At 37.2% G+C, this 18,636-nt stretch overlaps 1 protein-coding gene across 7 annotated transcripts in view; it reads right to left on the bottom strand.

Moving 5' to 3' along the window:
- chinmo (Chronologically inappropriate morphogenesis) overlaps positions 1-18,636 on the bottom strand; it is a 78,989-nt gene that overhangs the window by 19,178 nt on the left and 41,175 nt on the right. For 5 of the 7 annotated variants that reach the window (XM_076531913.1, XM_076531914.1, XM_076531910.1 and 2 more), the window contains 3 exons: positions 17,763-18,175; positions 16,992-17,239; positions 16,434-16,715 (listed from right to left, as the gene is read on the bottom strand). In XM_076531913.1, the coding sequence (XP_076388028.1) occupies positions 16,434-16,715; positions 16,992-17,239; positions 17,763-18,175 (943 nt within the window). Of the gene's footprint in view, positions 1-158; positions 286-974; positions 1,348-16,433; positions 16,716-16,991; positions 17,240-17,762; positions 18,176-18,636 lie in introns of those variants that run through there. The other 2 variants (XM_076531911.1, XM_076531912.1) reach the window with 2 other exon arrangements.

Below are 18,636 nucleotides of genomic sequence, written 5' to 3'. Positions count from 1 at the left end.
CAACTTTCGTGATATTGCACGAACTCTGTGTTGTGTTTTGCTTACTCGATTTAACACTGGATTTGCGGACGATGCGCGCTTAGGTTAGGTTAAATATGTATTATAGTAACGATATATGTATAAGGGATGAAATGTAAAAATATTCTCCATCTTGACAATTTGTGCAATTTATACAGTTATATATTTATACGATTTATACAATTATATGTTTATGCAATTTATATATATAGTTATTCTTCATCTGGACAGAAGTGAATATTTCGATAGAAACACCCCTAAGAATTTCTGTAATTTAAAATAAGATACGTCATTTCGTGTTTCGTAAATCTAGAGTTAATAAAGTTAATGTCAGAGGTATTAACATTTAAAGAAACGGAAAAAGATCTTGCGTAGGTATATGTAGATGATCTTTTGCTTCGTGTATGTAACTTATGTGTCGCGTATGTGCTATATTTAGTTCCGTAAAAATCGAATGTGAAACCACGATGTAGAGGTGTAGTCTTATCTTTTTACATAGATATTGTTCAGAACGAGTTCTGCATACGTAAAGAACATAATGTATCATGTACCATTTGTAATTTGAAGAATACATATAACTTTGTGCATACCAATTGAAAAGGATGGTTAAAACAATAAGAATATAGAGGGATGTCCAATAGGGAAACCCACGTGGCCGACCATGTGATCAATCAGAGATTAAAGACGACCTGCTTAGATGCTTTCACAAGCTGAATTATTTTTGGTGCTCTAAATCTTTTAATTCAAAATTTCGTAGTATTGATAATTCGGGAAAGAAGTTGTTAATTTTGAAATTTGAAAACCTAAAGAATTATGAAATTTGATGATTTGACAATTTTGAAATTAGGGAGCTTAGAAATTCAGAAATATTAAAATTCCCAAATTCCAGATTTGCAAATTCAAAATTTTAGAAATTTGAAAATTAATCTTGAATATTGTGTTCAAAGTGGAGTTCTCTAAAATTGAATAAAGATTTGCACGATACTATTCTCTCGATTGCTCCGATAAGAAGATTATCGAATCGAATTCGTGTCTTCGATAATGTTAGTTTTTTATTTCTCTAAGAACGCCACGTCACTCTTCCCCTTTCTGACAATCTGTCGATTCAGCAACAATTGCCTGAAGATAACGTTAATTAAACGAAACGAAAGTTCTATTGCTTCCTGGACGGATTGATCGAATCACACGGTGACCTACATATCGGGCAATAAATTCGTCGATCGATAATGCACGTTCGATACGTAAATCGTTATCATGTCGCCTATACTAATCCACTGTAACGCAGGAGGGTTTGCTGGTACAAGTCCACTTCTCTATTCTCGAGAATTACTACAAATAGATAACAAAATCCGAACAGTTAATCTTAATGACAAGGTGGTTTAATGTCTAACCACACATGTCTATTTCCACTGTGACTGTAAATGTGTCACGCAGTGAATGTGTTAATACCACGGTAGAGACAAGCATTATTTAATATTATATACTATAATGCTTATTGTTGCAGAAATTATATGCTGGGATATTTGGGGTGTAGGGATATGGGGAGGCAGGAGTATTGGGACGCAGGGATATCGGGACGTAGGGATATCGGGACGTAGGGATATCGGGACGTAGGGATATCGGGACGTAGGGATATCGGGACGTAGGGATATCGGGACGTAGGGATATCGGGACGTAGGGATATCGGGACGTAGGGATATCGGGACGTAGGGATATCGGGACGTAGGGATATCGGGATGAAGGGATATTGGCATGTAGAGGTATTGGGATGTATGGATATGGATATGTAGAGATACCGGTACGTAGAGGTATTAGGATGCATGGATATCGGGACGTAGGGATATTGGGACATAGGGATATTGGGACATAGGGATATCGGGACGTAGAGATATCGGGACGAAGGGATATTGGCATGTAGAGGTATTGGGATGCATGGATATGTGGATGTAGGGATATTGGGACGTAGGGATATCGGGACGTAGGGATATCGGGACGTAGGGATATCGGGATGAAGGAATATTGGCATGTAGAGGTATTGGGATGCATGGATATGGAGATGTAGAGATACCGGTACGTAGAGGTATTAGGATGCATGGATATCGGGCGTAGGGATATTGGGACATAGGGATATCGGGACGAAGGGATATTGGCAAGTAGAGGTATTGAGATGCATGGATATGTGGATGTAGGGATATCGGTACGTAGAGGTATTAGGATGCATGGATATCGGGACGTAGGGATATTGGCATGTAGAGGTATTGGGATGCATGGATATGGGGATGTAGGGATATCGGTACGTAGAAGTATTACGCTGCATGGATATGGGGATGTAGAGATATCTGAATGTAGAGGTATTGGATGCGGGGATATGGACTGTATGGATATCGTGATGCATGGATATGGGAATGTAGAGATATCGGTACGTAGAGGTATTGGAATGCATGGATATGGACTGTAGGAACATCAGGATGTACAGCCATTAAACTCTAAGAATATCGTAATACAAGAATATCTGAATGCAAGTATACAGACTTAAAGATATCAACTCTAAGGATACCGAGCTCTACGAATATCGTGGCCTAAAAATATCAGTATATGTGGGATCCAAGGATATCCCGTTGCAGAGGTATCCTGCTCTAGAAATAAGAAGATCTAAGAACAAACTATCAAGAAATATAGAAATGCAAAAGTAGTGCTAATCTGAAGATATGAAAATGTAAGGCTTTGAAGGTTGAGGCACACAGGAACACAGAAATATAGCAATATCAAAAAGCAGAGATACAGACCCTCGAAACACAACGGTGAACATGTGTTACGTAGTGAAAGCACGTAGTGAAAGCGGTACAAAAGGAGAATTTGAATCAGACATAGAAGAATGCAGTTTCAGCTATAAACGAACACATGTCAAGCGTACTGCTATTTACGGAAATGTATGCTCATTTCCTGTCAACTGATAAATACTTATATCAATAATAACAGTCAATAATTCTGATCTACGTTAAATATACAAAATACATTCTTGCATAAAAATATAATGCAGTACAAATATCATATTTGCATATGTTTCACTGATTTCATTGTTTCGTTGATTCAAAGACATATAAATGCATGTCTGCGTTGAATATGCAGAATATAATACAGTAATAAAAGTGTTATACTTGAAACGTGTTTCAGTGATATCCGCACAAGTTTTCGGCTACTTTTGTGTAGCAGCGTATATAGGTGCAGGCACGGTTTACGCTCGGTCCTCGTACGCGTAGTTGTGCACACAAACAACCGGGAAGCACGCAAACCTTGCGCGTTCACGAACTTTTGGCGGCACGTGCACTCACACAACCGAGCACCGAGTTGCACACGCACACACACACACACACGCACACGACCACTGTCCGTGCACGCACGCATTCATTTATTGATTGGTAGGTGCCGTGGTAGGCTCGGCTCTACGAAATTCGGCACCCCACGCATTGGACACTGCAAAATTCTCGGTGCATTCGATTCGGTAAACTGTTGTAATTCATCAAAGCTCAACCATTCTCATACAATTATGATTCTTTTTTTTTTTAATCACACATTTGTTGTTTTCATTGAATTTCAATGAATTTCATTCAATTTCATTGAATTGCAATTTTATACATAATAGTAATTCTTGTGATTTCATTTGGTTGTCTGATTTATATATTCTTTTTTCAATTTTATTCTGAACTTTTTTGGAAATTTATATTCATCGTTTCTTATAATTGTATAAAATCTCTTATGTACGTACGTTTAATTAATCCTTCAATCATGTGCATTTAATTAATCCGTTAATTATTTCAATTTAATTATTCCTATAATTACATGAACTTCATTGATCTTCTAATTAATCAATTTTAATTGAACCCTTAAAACTGCAGGATCCGCGAAACTGATCCTGCAGCTATATAGTTTTAGTTGAGCCTTTAATTATATAAATTTAATTGATCCTATAATTAAATAAATTTACTCGATCTTTCAATTACAAAAACTTCATCAATAATCATATAAATTAAATCATCTCCTTAATTATGAAAATTAACTCTTTAATTATCATTAATTATAAAAACTCAGTATATCCTTTAGTTATCTTTAATTTAAATGATGCTTCGATTACATAAATTTAATTATTCCTCCACCTAAAAAAATTCGCTCAACCAATTACGTAAGCTCGTTTTTAACATACTTAAACCTCCAATTATATAAATTAAGTTTGTAGCAATTTAACTTAAGTTTTGAATAATTTCAGCGTTTAATTAAACTGCAGAAGACAGTTGGTCAAACTGTTACGAAATGGTTAAATTTCGATGGCATCAGTTCCGCAGCCTCGCAAGTGCCGATAACACGGCATTCTACTGCAGATAATTTTCGAACAGCTAGTATATCTACCCCCCACTCAATACCGTTGCGTGGCCGGTCGCATGAAATACGTCGAATTCGACCGACATTGCGGAATCGCGAGCGCTGCAGTAAATTTGCACCCACGCCTGGCTGTCGTCCATTTCCACCTAAACTTTCCCCCCACCCTTCGACCCCCAAAAATATACGCGCCTGGAGCGTGCGCGCGCGCACACAATTGCGTTCGCGATCGAGCGCTATCTGACGGTCGCGTGTCAAAGTTCGTGCAAACGCGTTCACGAACGTTGCACGAAAACCCGACACGCAACTTCCCTTTGCCCACGATGCAACGATATGAAACTAGAATTATCACCGGTTACCGGATCGGTACCGTGATTTATGTGCTTCGCGAACTTTTGGGGATATGATGAATAGCTTTCGCGATACGGAGTTACAAATGATTTCGATATGGCTTGAATTTTAGGGCTAATTACAATAATTCTGAGAGGGTGAAGAGTTTCGTTGAGAAAGATTTTTGGTTGTATAACTGGGTGTTTTATTTCTGGGGAGATATTTGGTAATCGATTTGAGTTTGTTAGGGAAATAGGAAGTTTGGAAATTTGGATGCGGAGGAGTTTGGGGGTTGGAAATTTTGGGAGACGAGAATTTGGAAATTTGGGAAATTTGGGGAGAGTGGAAATTTGGAGAGATGGGAAATTTGGGGGTTTAGAAATTTGGGGAAAGTGGAAATTTGGAGATTTGGAAACTTGGGGAGAGTGGAAATTTGGAGATTTGGAAACTTGGGGAGAGTGGAAATTTGGAGATTTGGAAATTTGGGGAGATTGGAAATTTGAGACGATTGGAAATTTGGGAAGATTGGAAATTTGGGGACAGTGGAAATTTGGAGAGATGGGAAATTTGGGGGTTTGGAAATTTGGGAAGATTGGAAATTTGGGGAAGTGGAAATTTGGAGATTTGGGGAGATGGGAAATTTGGGAAGATTAGAAATTTGGGAAGAGTGGAAATTTGGGGAGAGTAGAAATTTGGAGAGATGGGAAATTTAGGAAGATTGAAAATTTGGGAAGAGTGGAAATTTGGGGAGAATGGAAATTTGGAGAGATGGGAAATTTGGGGAGATTGGAAATTTGGGAAAAGTGGAAATTTGGAGATTTGGAAATTTGGGGAGAGTGGAAATTCAAGTTCTGGAAATTGGGGAGTTTGAAAATACAAGGGTGAAAAGGGGATTAGGGAATTTGAGGAATTTGAGAATTTAGCCATTTAGAAATTACAGACTATCTCATTCCGCATCACTAAACCTTCCAAAACTTGCAAACTTAATATACACCTAGATCCACCCCCACTCTCCATCCCATTTTCAAACTACAATCGATCCTCAATTCCTCCAATTAAAAACTCCCAGCACTTTTCTCAAAACACAGTATTCACTGAATATTTGATTCCCAGAAGAATGAAGCATACCTCTTGATGGTCAGATACACATCGCTTATCAGGTCGGTTGATACCATTAGGCCCTCTGACGGTATTATCGTGAAATATTTCGTGACCCGAATTCGGCATTGCACGAGACCCACTCTTCATGTTATCAGGAGGTCTAACGGTTAACAGCGTGAACGTGTTGCGTGAGAGTCGGTGTTTGTGCGCACGTGTGTTCGAAACATACGTGTGTTATATGTAGAAACAATACGTGCAACGAAAAGCACGCGTGCGGACAAAAATAGCGCGAGCAATCCGCAGTTTAGTATGATCGTCTTGGAAGAGTATGTAACTGAAAGATTGTGCGTTATCACTGACCAATTGAGTGATTACGCGTCCACTCTACATCCAAACCGCAAACTAACACGTTGCTTGCGATAAATCATACGTGCAATCGTTGCAATCTCGATAGCACACGTGGCTACTCTGCACGCTATCGATTTGACGATTCATGCATTTCTCGATTTTTTATTTTGAGTCATACTGATTTTTAATTATTTAATTAATGTCTTGATTTAATTTTTGGAAGTATGATTTTTTATTTAGCTTTTTCATTTTACATAACTTCTTAATTATTATTTTAATTTCATTCAGTATTTTGGTCATAAATTTTTCAAATTATAAAATCAAGGTTTGAAACATAGAAACTTAATAATTTATAGTTTTATAATCTTTCAAACTTTGTTGACTATTAGACTTGAACATGTTCAAATTTAAAAATATTCAAACATGTATAAATTTTTGAAATTCGAAGATTTGAAGATTTTCAAATTATCAAGTTAAAAAATGTAGAAAGATAGTAATTAGAAAGCTGAACAATTTTCAAATATGCAAATATTCAAAACAAAAATTTTTCAGCATGCTGAAGCACACACTTCATAAAAATTATCATTTTAAAAGTACTATAATAAAAACATAATTATAAATAATTTAAAAAATATAATTTTGACAAAATAGTTAATGAAACTAAAAGTTCAACGCCTTCAAACTACATCACTCATCAACTATCGAAAAATAAATCTTCCACAGAGAACATCGACTGATCGATTATTCGATCGATTATTATTTCAAACGTCGATAAAACTAATCCAAACTGGATTTAGATAAATCATGAAGCAATTGGATTATTATCAGGAACCGTAATACGGAAGAAACAGTTTCTAATTCTGGTTAGAACGATTCTCCTGCACAATAGTGCGTGCTGTCGATCAATACAAGTCCTAGGGATGGTTGACATGTTGGATTTCCCTGGTACTTCTAACAAAGTCAACGAAGATGACGCCCACGCATTTGCTTCGATCATATTTAATAAATAACACGTGTGCAAACGATGTGTACAGTCCGAAAACATCGTCTGTGACCGATAAACTTTAATGCGAGCTGTGCAACTCTTTCGGTTAGATTTCCTGTACTAAACTGGTCTTATATATTTTACTGTTATTTTGGGAGATATTTGGGGGATTTGGAAATTCGGGAGTGGAAATTTGGGGGTTGAAATTTGGGAGATTTGAGAATTTGAGGGTTGAAATTTGGGAGATCTGAGAATTTGGGGGTTTGGACATTTGGGGAGATTGGAAATTTGGAGAGATGGGAAATTTGGGGGTTTGGAAATTTGGGGAGATTGGAAATTTGGGGAAAGTGGAAATTTGGAGATTTGGAAATTTGGGGAGATGGGAAATTTGGGAAGAGTGGAAATTTGGGGAATTTGGAAATTTAGGGGTTTGGAAATTTAAGGGTGGAAATTTGAGGATTATAGAATTTGGGGAATTTGAGAATTTGGGAGTTTGGAAATTTGAAGATTATGGAATTTGGGGAATTTATGAATTCAGGGGTTTGGAAATTTTTAAATTTAGAAATTTGAAAATTCATAAACTTAAAACTCGTAAAACTTAAAAACCACAAACTCCACACAAAAATGTATAAATTCCAAAATAAAAATTTCTAAACCATTCTGAGATCTCCAAATAAATCTCTTTGCACAATGCCCCTTCGAAAACCACAAAAACCTAATTTGCTGTATCATGACCGATCGATTAACTTCTCCCAAAAGCGTCCTTGTATCTCCAAAAATAACGAAAACAATTCAGGCGGTAAATGCAAATGAGGAAGCCGGTAAAAACAAAAGAGCGTATTAGCCATGTTAGGCAGATCAATTAAGGCGAAGAATTTCACATAGCTCCGAGAGATTAGTTTGAGGAAGTTATGAAAGTACTTAGGTGCGAGTCAGTCAAACAAATTCTCTCTAGCGATAATTTGCAGCCCGTGAACGAGAGTCAACGAAACTTTTCTAACAGTTTCTAAAACATACCGGGGCCACTTTGGCCATGACACACATAGGAACCAGCCTTTCGCATCCTCTCTTAAAAAAACATCCAACGGTCTATACCCATAATTCATTCAAAGCCTTCTTGCTTCTTCATCTCCGAGGGGGAACTCAACATTTTCTCGCGTCTTCCCAAAAAAAAGTTACCTTCAAATGGAACTTTAATTCACTGTTGATTGGAGACGATTCCTGATAGAAGCATTTTTATGAACGTTGGAAAATTACATTTCACAAGTCGGGGAATAAGTAGGAATCGTGATCTGCAGTTCTAATTTCTAAACTTTCACTACCCAAATTTGCAAATTTTCCAAATTTCCAAACCCCCAAATTCCCAATTCCCCAAATTTCCACCCTTAAATTTCAAAACTCCCAAATTCTCAAATTCCCCAAATTCCATAATCCCCAAATTTTCACCCTTAAATTTCCAAATCTTCAAATTCTCAAATTCCCCAAATACTATAATCCCCAAATTTCCACCCTTAAATTTTCAAACCCCCAATTTCTCAAATTCCCCAAATTCCATAATCCCCAAATTTCCACCCTTAAATTTTCAAACTCCCTATTTCTCAAATTCCCCAAATTTCCACTCTTAAATTCTCAAACCCCCAATTTCTCAAATTCCCCAAATTTCCAGCCTTAAATTCTCAAACCCCCAATTTTTGAAATTCCCCAAATTTCCACCCTTAAATTTCCAAACCTCCAATTTCTCAAATTCCCCAAATTTCCACCCTTAAATTCTCAAACCCCCAATTTCTCAAATTCCCCAAATTTCCAGCCTTAAATTCTCAAACCCCCAATTTCTCAAATTCCCCAAATTCCATAATCCCCAAATTTCCACCCTTAAATTTTCAAACCCCCGAATTCCCCAAATTCTCAAATTCCTCAAACTCCCCAAATTTCCCAAAATCTTCTTCAAATCCAAGATTCCCAAATTTAAATATAAATAACATTTGCCTCCACAATACCAGGATTGCACAAAGCAGTATCATGAGTGGTGTAATTACAATGCAGGACAGACTTATGTAATCGTGTAAAAAGACACAATGCTGAGAAGGTTTTCTGTAAAGAACATGTAAAGAATTTCGCGTTGTTACTGCATTGTGCAATGATTCCCAACATTTGGAGGTTAAACCCGGTTTCGAGGTTCGCGCGTTGCGAGAATCGAGGACTAATCGCTTCTTAGAAACGGTGGCCTAAATCGGCTCGTGTTAGGTATTCTTGAACCTTTTCCAAATCGACCGGACCTGCACGTGATCGTAAGGAAGAACGTAAGGAAGATTCAAGCTAATTAAAATAGCGGAGAAAAAGGTACAAATATTTTATTGTACCTTCGAGGTGGGTTGATATTTTGTGAATTGTATAATGGTTTGTTTAACGGTGAGGGTTGTTTTTGTTTAGTAGTAAAGAACTGTGCATAATGCATATATACTTTAAAGTAAAAAAAAATAAATAACAAAAAAAATGAACTGAAGATAAAACCTAATCAAACTCACTCACAGTTCGAATGTTATAAAACCTTTGAAATAAAAAAAAAATAAATAAAAGAATGAACAGAAGATAAAACACAACTCACTTACAAACTCAAATGTGACAGGACCTTGCTACAATTTTTAATACTCTTCAACTTGAAAATTAGATCCAATTACAAAATTTGTATAGTTAAAAATGCTGAATATAAAATTCTCACATTTTAATTTTCATTGTTTTGTTTTTTAATATTACAATTATGAACAGTTAGTTTTGACCAACGAATCTGGCAAATAAATTGTATGACAAGGGGTTAATTATCTCCACAAAAATCAAGATTTTTATTTCAAAAACAGATTTCAAGATTTCATGAAAACACAAATTACAAAAATCTTAATAAATATTATAATTTAAAATAAGAAACGTGTGAATCGGTTATGAGCCATCTGGTACCGGTGTTAATCTGGGTCCAGTGTTAATCAATCATCATATGATTGGTCAATATCAAGAATTTTAAACGGATACAAATAATTGTAATATTAGACAAAGTTCAAATGTTAGAGTATACTTAATGAGAATGCTTTGGAAATATTTCGGGTCTCAAAGTTCATAGCATCATGATTCGTTCAGATCGATATGATAATTATAATGTACTCGTGCTTCATGTATGAATTAACGGTGATCAGTGACATAAGATAGAAAGTTCAGGCTTACATCACTCACATAATCAATATAAAGTTACACGTCAACAATGCACAGCTGTTGCTATATTTCACTTCTGTTATATTGGGAGAGGTGTATCTTTAGTGCTGGAAAACTGATGTAGCTGGCAATATATTTAGAGTTATGAGTTATGTTACAAATTTACAAATCTATGAAGGTTCAAATTCTCAGATTTCCAAATTCTCAAATTTCTTAATTCTACAAGTTCCGAATTCCATAATTTCCCAATTCCACAAGTTCCAAATTCCACAAGTCCTAAATTCCATAATTTTCCAATTCCACAAGCCCCAAATTCTCAAATTTCCAAATTTCACAGTTTCCCAATTCTTTAAGTCCCAAATTCCATAATTTTCCAATTCCACAAGTCCCCAATTCCATAATTTTCCAATTCCACAAGTCCTCAATTCCATAATTTTCCAATTCCACAAGCCCCAAATTCTCAAATTTCCAAATTCCACAGTTTCCCAATTCTATAAGTCCCAAATTCCATAATTTTCCAATTCCACAAGTCCTCAATTCCATAATTTTCCAATTCCACAAGCCCCAAATTTTCAAATTTCCAAATTCCACAGTTTCCCAATTCTATAAGTCCCAAATCCCATAATTTTCCAATTCCACAAGTCCCCAATTCCATAATTTTCCAATTCCACAAGTTCCAAATTCCACAAGTCCCCAATTCCATAGTTTTCCAATTCCACAAGTCCCCAATTCCATAATTTCCCAATTCCACAAGTCCCAAATTCCATAATTTTCCAATTCCACAAGTTCCAAATTCCACAAGTCCTAAATTCCATAATTTCCGAATTCCATAAGTCCCAAATTCTCAAATTTCCAAATTCCACAAGTCCCAAATTCCATAATTTTCCAATTCCACAAGTCCCAAATTCTCAAATTTCTAAATTCCACAAGTCCCAAATTCCCAAATTCCCAAATTTCCAAATTCTCAATTCCCCAAATCTCCAACCCCAAACTTCCTACCCACACCCTAATAATATTCACTCTAAATACCCTTGCCAACCCCACAACTATCACCCAAACATCCGACCATATAACAAGCGCCAACTCCCATCCAACTCACATTAACAAAACCTCAGTCACCAAGAATCTTTCGCCCATACTATACCTCACCATCTCAACCTCACAACTCAACTTTCACATAAAAATGGCAATATAACGCGAGCCTCCTGCAAACATCCATTTGCAAACCTTCTTACAATCGTCTGACATTTTTTCGAACACGAAAGCACAGACGTCGCGTCTGAACGATCCGCATACGAAATTAATAGTCGGAAACGACGAATTAATGTTTCAGAATGCTAGCAGGAGTCAAAGTGGTCGAACGTTTCCGGCGTGGGTCGCGCGCGTGCACGCTTCGCTGAAACTTTAACGAGGCACGTGCGCAAAATTGCAACAGGATTGGTGTGTGCCTCGGAAGGAAGAAGCCGAAGAAAAAGGAATAGAACGAAACGAATATGGTGTCGTGGTGCATCGACTTGAAACCACCGCCTGGCGAGAGCAATTTCTAGTCCTTCTTCGTTTATTATTCAACGACGTTGCGTGTCGACTTTCCCGGCACAAGACACGTCACTTTTTCTGTAATATTCGACGAAAGAGAAAACCTTGTAGAAATTTTAATGCGATTTTGATTGATCGTTTTTGAGTCACTCGATGTTTAATTTACGCTAAAATGACGCATCTGCATCTTATTTTATATTATAGAAATTATTGAGTTTCTGGTCAAGTTTTAGCTTTTGTTTAAGTGGAGAATTATGTGAATTAGTCTTAGATCTGTATCTCAATTTAAATTATAGAAATTATTGAGATGTTTCTGTTCAAATTTTAACTTTTGTTCAGATAGAGTTATGCGAATTAATCTTAGGTCTGCATCTCATTTTAAATTATAGAAATTATTGAGATGTTTCTGTTCAAATTTTAACTTTTGTTCAGATAGAGTTATGTGAATTATTCTTAGGTCTACATCTCAGTTTAAATTATAGAAATTATTGAGATGTTTCTGTTTAAATTTTAACTTTTGTTCAGATAGAGTTATGTGAATTATTCTTAGGTCTGCATCTCAGTTTAAATTATAGAAATTATTGAGATGTTTCTGTTCAAATTTTAACTTTTGTTCACATGGAGAAATATGTGAATTCCCCTGTTGATTAATTGTTGTAATTTATTTTTGATCTGAAAGTGTTTGTTGAACTGGTAAACCTAGTTACTGTACGCCTTTGCTAAATCTTTCGCTGCGGTACAGTGACAGTCAAGAGAAAGTATAACCCTTTGCACTCGAAGGTATTTTTACTGTCTTACTGTTCTACTTTCATCTAATTGTCACTATTATCTGTCTCACTACATCTATACATCACATGTATAAAATTATAGATTTAGTCAACGAGTATTTGTATCTTATTGCATTAAACCTGATCATATGAGTGTGAATTAATATGGAACTCCTCTAAGAAAAATATTAAAAACTTGTACAAAACTGATAGAAGAACTAATATTGTTCTGTATGAATATTTTAAACAATTCAATCAGAAAATGATTATTATTATCATCATTAAAACTTCACAATCTAACACTTAGGAACTATTGTTATACTAAATGAACAATTTAAACAATTCAATCAGAAAATGATTGTTAATAATATTATCAAGGTTTCACATCTACCATTAAGATTTTAGAGAAGTTCAAAAACACTTTACATAGAAGAAACATTCTAAAACGATAGCATACATATCAAACCATTTTTTCGCTAAGACTCCCATCCACAAATAGAGTTAAATCGTATCATTTATCACCTGAAGTTCCAGTTGGAGAATGTTGGCCACCCGGAAGAGCGAAACAGAACCGTTCGCTTTCTAGCGATGCCAGAAACCATAGCGAGTCACTAACATTCACCTAACTCCTAACGACAAAATCAAAGCTAGCATAACTGTACTTTAATAGAATGGTCCAACAATCTCGTGGCCGTTAGTTTCGTTTCATCGTGGGATCCAGGGAATCATTAGTTTTTGTTGGCTTCGCTCGGGTGATACTCGGTCAATGTGAATGAAGAGGGACACCTTCGAAACTTAAGAAATTTGAAAATTTGGAAGACTGGGAATTTTAGAAGTTTTTAGAATTTTAAGAATTTTGTGAATCTTGAAATTGTTATTTGGGTATTTGTAAATTAGGAGGTTTGAACTTATGACTTTTTATAAAATTGGAACTTTGAGAAAATTGGAACTTTCTCAAAATTTCTTGCAGTTACTAAAAGTTTGAAGATCTCCAAGTTACTAAACATGCAGATTTCCACATCTTCCAAGTTCTGAATCTTCAAATTCCAAAACTCCCATGTGTTCAAATACTTCAGGTTCCAAAACTCCAAATCCTCAAATATTTCAACTTCAATCTCCCAAATCTACAAATCTCCAAAATTCCCAAAACTACGACTATAGATCTCAAGACTCCCAAATGTCCAAATGTCCACATCCTCCAATACCTAAATTTCCAAATACCCAAACCTCCAAATGCTCCCCCTCGATCTAAAAACCCCAAGTCCCCAAATTTCAAAGTCTGAAGCTCCCAGATTTAAACCCAAATTAAAACCCAATATCCTAAATTTCCAAAGACGCATCTAACCTGTCGAGTTGTTTGAGAGATAGCGGCTGACGAAAGAGCGCCGCCAACGTTATGAAAAAGGCCGCTCTTTTTCGCCCCTCGTCTTCCTTGGTCTTTTCCTTTTCCGTGGACACAACGGATCTCGCTTCGACAGGTATCGCCTTTTCCCGTGTCGTGCGCTCCGCTCGAGCACGCTTAATGTCAATAACCGTGTTGCATTAGTTGCCGGTTCGCTTCTTTCTTTACCGTCGCGGGTTACGCTCGCTCATCTAGCAGCGATTAAAAATGGTTAAAGCGTCATCCGCGACACATCGAGCGATCCTCGCTGTCGTCTCTGTGTGTGTGTGGTTCTATGTGTTGTTCGCCCACCCTAGGCCCGTTTTACGTGATATGCTCGTCGGAGCAAAAGATGTTCCCAATGGCTGCACCGTCGCCTGCATCCTCTTTGTACACTTTGTTCACGCCGTGAAGGCGAGTCGAGCGACATCGTCGTAAGGCACATCCTGACCGACCCTCTTGCTCCTTTTTTTCAACGTTGTCGCTTTTTATCTTCGAAGGTAAAAAGTCTCGACGACGAATTGCGCGACGGAGGATACGTAACGATGCTAAAGCGACGTTTAAGGGGTGATTGCCGAAATTGTTTTTTCGGGCTCTAACGAGAAGGCTGAATGTGATGTACGTGTGAAGATATCTGGGATTCGGGATCTACGAGGTCGTGAACGACTTTACGAGGGTAATCGTACCCGTTTGATATGCTCCATATGAAGGTTTCTCCGTAGTTGAATTCGTCATCTTGGAAATTTCGACATTCAGGAATTTCTGACTTACGTTTATGGATTGTTAAATTGAAAACAAATGGTGAGTTTATAAATTTGGAACTTTCAAATTGAATTTAAATTTGGGGCTGCAAGTTTACAAATATGTTTGCAGTTTGCAAATATGTTTGCAAGTTTACAAATATGTTTGCAAGTTTACAAATATGTTTGCAATTTACGAATATGTTGGCAAGTTTACAAATTTGAAAAGTTAAGAAATTTGAATTGTAATGTCAGAAAATATTTAACATGTACCCAAAATAGCCCTGCAATCGATACACGAGCGTTATAACTGCATTCTTTCGATACCGGTAAGAGTTCGAGAGTGAAAGATGAGAGCGACATAACTGTGAGGGGCCAACGAATAGACAGAAGTTGCAACATCAAGAAAGCTCCACGTGCAACCGATGATGCAACGATTAGTCGTGCATTTGGTAACGTTAGGAAAGGCCTTCCAACTGGCCCAGATAAAACGTCACCGTCTCAATTTCGTTTATAACTAATTCTCGAAAGTTCAACGATACCGATTATCGCAATAATTACTCCGAATCGCGGTGATTTAATTGCACGCGTACTCGAGCGATCTGGTTGTAAACACGATATCGGTATCGACGCGATGTAAATAAGCAACGATTCTCGTAATTAATTCACTTTAATGAGAAATAAATTTGGAAGAAATATTTTTCGCCGCCACGTAATCGTTCGCGATGAATCAAAAGACACGTGTTGTGTTTGCGAGGAGCTTAGCGAACTTGTGTAATCGATGATACATTTATTTCCTTCTGATATCGTGGCCGCAGTTTTTTATTGAGAATCGACTTAATCCGTAATTATTTAACGCGGGTGAAATAGAAATAACGCGATAATGCGGATTAGAGCGTCGGAGATCAATGTTCTTTTATCTAACAATTTGCCATTTTAAAAATACTCGCTTTCGTTTCTTAATCGTCAGATTTAGACACTTCGAGCTTTAGATTTAGACATTTTCAACGTTTCGAGCTCGGAAATTTTTGCATTCACATTTTCATGTTTTAAGTTTTACCAAAGTTTAAATTTCTGAACTTTAAATTCTCAAATTCTACTTCAGATTAACTTAAAACATCAAATAATCTCCCAGATACTTAACTCGTTGAATTTAATATATCATTTAGACCGTTAAGAAATTTTCCTCTCCTGTATGACGCTTATCACTATACTAACTATGGTAGCAACAACTGTATCAATCGTATGTAAATTGGCAAACTGTATCGCCCATAATACAAATTTTTTTAATTCTGCTCTCTCCTTATTTATCTTGCTTGTACGTAAAAACTGTGACGTTATTTCTTTTATATTCTTTTTATATTTCTTTCATATTCCATCCGAACTTAATTACCTCGATCCGAAAATTTTATAAATATCATACAGTAAAAGAATAAACTTGTACACATATTTGATAAATAAATCAATTAAATAAATTAACATGTGTACATAATGTTAAAATTTAGAGATGTACACTTCATAAGTCTCATCATAAAAATATACTTTGAAGACTGTCATACAAGATATATAGTGATTATACAATGTAACCACATCATTATGAGGAGTATAATTGTTAAATTGGATGTAAAGGGAATTGATTAGATCTGACTCACCATCTGGAGTGGAAACGGTGCCAGCCTTGTTGATCTTCGTATTCCACATAGCAGGGGTGGTGGGTGCAGGGCTGAGATCAGGAGTAGGTGGATGAGCGGGCGGTAAGGGCACCATAGCGTGGCCAACTTGCCCTCCATGTTGCATTTGATCCGAATTTGAACCGTAATGACCACTATCGAACCCCCTTCCCCCGGAATATACTTCGCCAGACAGTCTTTCCGCCAATTTTTCTGCCCTCTCCCGATCGCTCAACGCTACTGGTTCCTGCTTTATTCGAAGATCTGCAAAATACAATTACTTTGTTAATCATAAACTTATGCTTTCAATTATACTTGCTTAGCATTGCACCGATATCACTTAAGTGTAACTATTCGTTCGTAGTGGAAAAATCCAATAGGGTACACAACCCCTATCATTTGATACATTATAATCAGAGACTAATGAGAGTAAGAATAATGAACCATATGAACATCGTCATTTTTCATGACCAAAAGTGTATTAAAATTTGCAGTTGGCAAATTTCTCATCAAATGGTTAATTGATAAAAAGAGTCTCACCTTCGGCTACGCTTTCCTTGAGATCGCAATTGCTACGTTCCTCGGACCTCGCTCGTTCCAATTCTTGTTCCAGTTCCGTGGGCGTGTGTGGCGCTGTGTGAGGATGTGCGGGTGTTTCCGAAGGGTGGATGAATGGCTGATAGAAATGGTTCTCCAGGATAAGCGGATGTGGCGCTGATGCAGGCCGAAAAGCAGTGCCGTCGCGCAACACGCTCGCCCTTCCTAGAGTATCAACATCGCTCGGCGATCTGGAAAAATGCACAAAAGTATGACGTACACTTACAGTAGATCGAAACTTGCAAACAAATCATGCAATTTGAGACCTGTCTTCGTACTATCGAATCTACACTAAATCTATTCATTGTCTATGTACTAAGTTTCATTTTGCAGATTTATAAATATAATTATGGAATATGAATGTCTAACAATAATATACCCAATAAAAATGTCAACTTCATAATTTTATCTTTATATTTTGAGACTACCATCAAAATCAACATAACAACTGAGAGGAAAGACTTGTTCAAAAAGATCCAACCCTAATCAACCCTAATATTAATCCCAGATAAATGAATATATAGAGTCAGATGAAACACGAGAGACAATTATCATCAACGCTCATTAGCAACGTGCTCGAGTGTGACCATATACGTATCCGCAGGGTTAATCGCGTGACGGTCGATCAATGGTGGAATGCGAGCCACGATTCGGCCTTAGAAGGCCGGGAAGGTTGGTTACATTTGAAAATTTCACGACGATAAAAGGGCTTACCTCATCAGCCTTTTCGGCGGGCTTTCGTAATAGTGAGAGGTAGAGTAGAGACTGGGCACGGGGTACGCAGGGGCGGGCGAAGGGGCCGGTGTGGGGGTCCTCTTCATGGTGTTTCTCACCATGGTCGCTTCACCCGTTTCGGCCAGATCGCTCACTTCCCCGACGCCACCGGCGACGCTACCGATACCGGCGCCCACACCGCCACCGACGCTGCCACCGCCGTTTCTGTTACCGCTGACGCCGCTTCCGCTTTCACCGCCACTTCCGCTACCGCTTCCACCCCCTCCGCCGCCACCTCCGCCACCGCCACCCCCGCCATTTCCACCCCCCGCGTCCGTCGACGAATTACTGTTCTCCGCTGCGTGCCTCTGCGCTACCGCCAGCTTCTCGTGCTCGATGGACAAACCCTTCACCTGCAATTTCATCAAATTTCTCTTTTACTCGTATCATGTTTAGTCTACATTTAGTCATTTCATTTGAAAATGTTCTGGTGAATAATTAACCGATCGTCTATCGTTCTCAATGATCTATCATCGATCATTTTTCTACTGAGGATAATGGACAGATAGAAATATGAAAGATATAGATATAGGATATTGAAATTTGTATATGTAGATATTTGGTGATACTGATATTTGAAAATAAAGTGATTCTTGAGTATAGAAGTATATAGAGATATCAACATTTAAGAATATAGAAATTTGGAAAATTTAGAAATTCATAAGGGAACACAGAGATCTAGAAATAATAATTTGAGAAAAATAAAAATTTGAGGTAGATACATCTCTCACAAGTACTTCATCCAACAGATCAAATAAGATCGATGACATAAGTATCGCAAGTACAGCAAAAGTTTTTCGCAAGTACCATAATA

This window comes from Megachile rotundata, chromosome 5, assembly GCF_050947335.1.
Source record: "Megachile rotundata isolate GNS110a chromosome 5, iyMegRotu1, whole genome shotgun sequence".
NCBI lineage: Eukaryota > Metazoa > Arthropoda > Insecta > Hymenoptera > Megachilidae > Megachile > Megachile rotundata.
The sequence above is the reverse complement of the archived record's forward strand: the minus strand, read 5'-3'. Positions and strand labels throughout refer to the sequence as shown.